At 39.2% G+C, this 5,578-nt stretch overlaps 1 protein-coding gene across 1 annotated transcript; it reads right to left on the bottom strand.

Moving 5' to 3' along the window:
* Positions 1-1,171: 1,171 nt before the first annotated feature.
* LOC311373280 (actin, alpha skeletal muscle-like) lies at positions 1,172-1,576 on the bottom strand (the record flags this gene model as incomplete). Its single annotated transcript, XM_084490072.1, has 2 exons — positions 1,172-1,237; positions 1,400-1,576. 2 exons carry the CDS (start codon positions 1,574-1,576, stop codon positions 1,172-1,174), a joined length of 243 nt encoding a protein of 80 aa, XP_084346198.1.
* Positions 1,577-5,578: the final 4,002 nt, after the last annotated feature.

Genomic DNA, 5,578 nt, shown 5'->3' with positions numbered 1-5,578 from the left:
AATGTTTTAATTCATACTAGGCATTCACATAATTTTGTCAGCAAAATAGGCCTACTAGATAAAATCGTTTTTTTGAAAGAGACAAAAAAACTGCGTTGGCGATAGCTCGATGTTCCGTCTTTATATTTCTAATTTGGTATAGATGTTGTCTATATGGCTACGGTTTTCGCTACTGAATGAAAGTCCCATTCGAATCGCCTTGCAGTTTGCGTGCACGCGCATGTCTGGCCGCGCGGAAGTGAAATACGAGCAGCATCTCTTACCCCGCCCTGTTGCCCTGAGATGCTGGTTGGCCAATTCATTAAAATACACAAATATTACAAATAATGACACATTTCCACTTTAATCTGAGATGGTGTTTTTCGAGTTTTTGCAATATATGGGTTCAAGCTAATATGTGGCTTATCTGTGGCAGTCTATATATTAATAAATAGTTATTTATGTATGGAAATGTCTATGTTTGGGGATATCTTTCCAGGTAATCCATGATTGATTACTGTTCAGTGTTTTCACTCAATGAAAGTATGCAAGGTTAACTTCCAATAAAGTGGCTTAGCGCTCCTGCACTCTCAGTGTTAATCTCTTCTTATTAAAATCGTTCATAACCTTTACTCAGCTACCACATGATTGAAGGGCAAAGGGCTCACTTCATCAGGAAAAAGAAAATATATAAACAGATAGACAAATAGATAGATAGATAGATAGATAGATAGATAGATAGATAGATAGATAGATAGATAGATAGATAGATAGACAGAGACAGATAGACAGATAGACAGATGGATAGATGGATGGATAGTTAGATATATTGATTTATAAATAGATGAATAGATAGACAGATAGATTGATTAATTGCTTAATAGAGGGATAATTGATACAGCAATTGGTAATTCATAAATTGATTGATGGATAAATTGATTGTTAAAGACAGATGGATGGAGATAGATAGCTAGAAACCCTTAATATTACCACTTAATGTAATTCTTATAGCAGGAGACTTATTTATGGTAGGCACCTGTACGGCTTTTATTCAAAGAAAATAGTTCACTGCAAATCCAGGGGTCTTGTTTATTTATAAATCTATACACATCCATGTATAAACTCCATCTAAGTGTAAACACATACTGGTTGTTGAGGACAACACAGGAACCGCTCAAAAAAACAGAAGGTTTTAGAAGCACTTCCTGTGGACGATGGAGGGCCCAGCCTCATACTCCTGCTTGCTGATCCACATCTGCTGGAAGGTGGCGAGGGAGGGCAGGATGGAGCCTCTGATCCACAAAGAGTACTTCCTCTCTTATCTACCTTTGATGAATGTGGTAAGGGAACTGACCGAATAAAAACTGTCGACATAACAAACTATTACATGAAATACTAACAGATCATGATAATAAGCTACCTTGATCTTCATGGTGGAGGGGGCCAGGGCGGTGATCTCCTTCTGCATGCGGTCGGCGATGCCGGGGTACATGGTGGTGCCCCCCGACAGCGCGTTGTTGGCATACAGGTCCTTGCGGATGTCGATGTCACACATGATGCTGTTGTAGGTGGTCTCATGGACGCCGGCAGACTCCATACCTCAGGGATGCAAACAGCGCGCTCAGTGTTGGGCAAGTTACTTCAAAAGTGTAATGCATTATTTATTACTTGTTACTGTCATTTCAAAATAACTAGTCACATTACAATATTACTGTCTTTGAATTGTAAGGCATTACACTACTTTTACATTACCTTTGCATTACTTTTGCCAAAATAAAAGGAAATATGGATTTGGTGTTCAATAGATCTTCTTGTGTTCAATGCAGGTCATTACACAGCAGGAGGTGATGAGGTGGTATGGCATAATGACTGAGCTAGGCTTAAGGCCAACAAAAGTACAATATAATGGTCGCAGTTATGGCTCATGGTGCAATATATTTTATAATAGATATACTTTAGGTATTCATATTGAAATCAATAGAGCTAGAGCCTAGTACTGTACAGTATAATTGATATTTAAAATGTATATTCCTGTAGTTTTGACCTAACCAGATTTATCATGACATGAGCATTACTACTATGAACAAAACAAAGCCAAGACAACAGTTTTGACTCTTCAAATAAAGTGATATGGTCACTTTATTTGAAGAGTCAAAACTGTTGTTATTTAATAATAAATATACAATTTGAGTCAATTACAAAATTCACAATCCGCCAATGTCATTAACAATGTGTTTCCCTGAACAATGAGTGAACTAAAAACCAACAGGTATTGTGTTTTGTCAGCAGATAAAACATTTGACGCTATTGAGAATGAAGAGTCACGTGATTTTTGGGGAGGGGAGGGGAGGGGTTTGAGCCCGTCCGCCATGATGGCATCCACGGCTATCGGCCGGCCGAACTGACGCGGATATTCTCTGATATTATGTAAGCATAAGCACCGCGGAAACCACTGCTGTCAAAAGACGCTGATCCATTTTCACTGTTGACGCGAGTTGCTCTAGTTCTACCTCCACGGCCCTGCAGCGGGCAATTATCGGACAAGATTGTCCTATAGTGTGTGGTGTTCCGTCTTGTGTTCGAATCTCATGTATTTGTATTTACGACAACAAATCGGCTGAGATTCTCTTTATGTGTGTGGTGTACATCCGACTCAAAAATCGTAGTGTGGGGCAGCCTTCAGTGCGTTGTCCGTTTAGGGAACCTGACAAACTGTAGCCCACTGTTCTTATGGTTTCCTCGACGATCGTGTGAGGCATTGAAGCAGTTTTTAACGCAGCAGTTATTTCCAGGAATTGTTAAAACAGTACAGAATTGCATCAACCTCCTCTGCTAGCAGCTACCGTGTCAACAATAACGCAAAGCTCAGCTGCACTCTCAGGGGCGTACCTTCCAACATAGCGGGAAGGGGCGGGGCTCTGTGCCGTGACGACAACTCCTCATTCTCAATAAAAACAACACACCAATTGACCGTTCGCGCTGTCCAATCACAAGAGTGGTAAGGTCCGTCAAGCTTGCATTTCGCTATGGCGACGGCTCCAGAGAGGAAATCAGAGGAGAGGAAATCTTAAGAAAGGAGCGCGGGGCTTGCGAACTGTCAATTGATTGATTTTTTTTTTTGTAATGCCTTACATTACCGCGTTACAGCAAAAAGTAATGCATTACAGTAGGCTAATGCATTACTCCCAACACTGGTTATTATCGATAATAGAAAATGCGGATCATTTTCTTTCTCGTGTGTCTCGTTTTTCGCCCGTGCCTAAAACCGCCACTGCTTATAATGCTAAAGCCCAGTTCAGGCCAAAGATTCGCGACGCAACTGCTTGCAACTCGCGACTCCTTGCGACGAGACGGGCTGAGACGTTCTAAAAACGGGGCAGTTCACACTGCTGCACCGGGCGGCGATTATTTTTATTTTGGTTGAGAGTAGGCTAGAGTTGCTGTGTTTCGCCATTCTCCACTACTTCTGCATTGTAGTAATTCGCTGGAGCTTAGTTTGTTTAGATCCCGCATTGCATTCTTTCGTAGTGGCGACTTCTCTACTGCAAGGGAAGCTCGGCTTCACCTAAAATTTCGAAAATTAAATGGTCAGATATATACTGTTGTGTTAACATTTCATTGATTAAAAATGCGTTAGAACACGTCCATCTCGAAGACGAGTCCGTTCAGAATCAGCTGCTTATCGCAGGTCGACTGACTCGATTTCCTTCTCATACACTTACGTGTTTAATTTGCGTGTGTTTAGACAGATGGGCGCGCACACACACGCGCACCAAGCATCACCCGCATTCATTCATTCTATTAAATACTCACTCGCGGTAAAACTATGTTTTTTCCCACGATCAAATACTCATCAATCCTAAAAGTAATGGGCTTGTACACGATGTCTGGGTCAAGAACATATGTTTTTTGCTGTACGGTGTTTGCAGATGCATTGATTTAAAAGTACAACTTACCGCTGTATCAGCTGTTCTTTCCCAAATAACTTTGTTTTGGAAGCCTGGAATATACTTTGCTCGAATGTATTATTGTTATGGTATTATTATTTTAACGGATGGCATAGCCTACTATACTTCATTCATGTTCATTCATGCAGGGAAACAATCCACAATCCACACGCTATTTCTATGCAGTTTCACACGTATGAATAATCTTTGACATCATAATATTTAACATGCAAGTGTAGTGGTGCCTGGTTGCTGCGGGGGAAAATCAGCTTTGCGCCGGGTGCAAACTAGCAATGACACATGCGTCGGTGTAGAAAGTCAATTGCGCCGGGCGCAAGATAGGGCCCTTCTTCTGTTTGGCGCACATGGCTAATTTGCATACGCGCACAGGACTGTCGGAATGGGAACACGTCGGACTGGCAGCATTACGGGGGCGCGATTACGGGCTGGCGGAGTTACATTTAAAAATCGCGTTCAAGTAAAAATAAATAAGAAAAGCGGAATCAATTTGTGGCGCTCGTTGTTTAATATTGGCCTATGTGTGGGAAACACTGGAGTGGGTTTATTTTATTAACGCCAACGGAGAGAGCGTATATGTCGCTATAGCGCTGCGCCAAAGGAGGGAGCGTGCATTATTGCGGAGGAAGAGAGGACGCTCTTGCCAGCATGGCATGCGGCTTCACCACGCCGCCCCGGACCACAGCCACCACCACGGACGAGCGGAACAGGAACAGAGAGAGAGAGAGCGTGCCCCGCTCCGGACCACAGCCACCACCACGGACGAGCGGAACAGGAAGAGAGAGAGCGTGCCAGGTGCCGTGAGAAATTGGATGTGTGGCGTGTGTAAGCAGGCAAAAACGTGTGTCACACGGTGAAACCGTGCAAGTTGGCAGCTCTGAAATGTATAAATCGAATTACTATTATTATACGTGGGGTCCAGAGGGAACCAAGCTCCCAAAAAGGCAACAAAGTCAAAAAACTGAGGGGGTCTCTCATATATCTGAAGGTGTCTGCCATATTTGGCATTGTAATTTCATCTTAAACAACGCTCATTATCCATCCCCGTGCGGTCTTACCTATTATTAAATAATAATTAAAAAATAATAATTATAAAAATATATAAAAATATATATAAAAACAGATTTAAAAAAAGATATTAAAAAAATATGAAAAAAAAAATTATATAAAAAAATTATATTAAAAAAAATTATAAAAAATATATATATAAAAAAAAATTATAAAAAAAAATTATATAAAAAAAATTATAAAAAAAAAAATATTAATTAAATAAATAATAATTAAAAAAAAATTGGACCTGCGCACAAATGTATTTTCTTTTTTCTTCCAAAAAAAGATGCGCGTGCGCATGTCCAAAAAAAAGATGCGCGCGCAGGTCCAAAAAAAAAACATTTGTGCGCAGGTCCAATTTTTTTTTTTTTTTTTTTAATTAATGTTTTTTTTTATTTTTATTTTTTTTATATAAAAAAAAATTTAATGTAATTTTTTTAATATTATTATTTTTTTAATATAATTTTTTTATATAAAAAATAAATTTATATAATTTTTTTTTTCATATTTTTTTAATATCTTTTTTTAAATCTGTTTTTATATATATTTATATATTTTTTTATAATTATTATTTTTTAATTATT

The sequence above is a fragment of the Micromesistius poutassou genome, assembly GCF_964030765.1.
Source record: "Micromesistius poutassou genome assembly, contig: SCAFFOLD_4196, whole genome shotgun sequence".
Lineage (NCBI taxonomy): Eukaryota > Metazoa > Chordata > Actinopteri > Gadiformes > Gadidae > Micromesistius > Micromesistius poutassou.
Note: the sequence above shows the minus strand (reverse complement) of the source record. Positions and strands in the feature narration are given on the sequence as shown.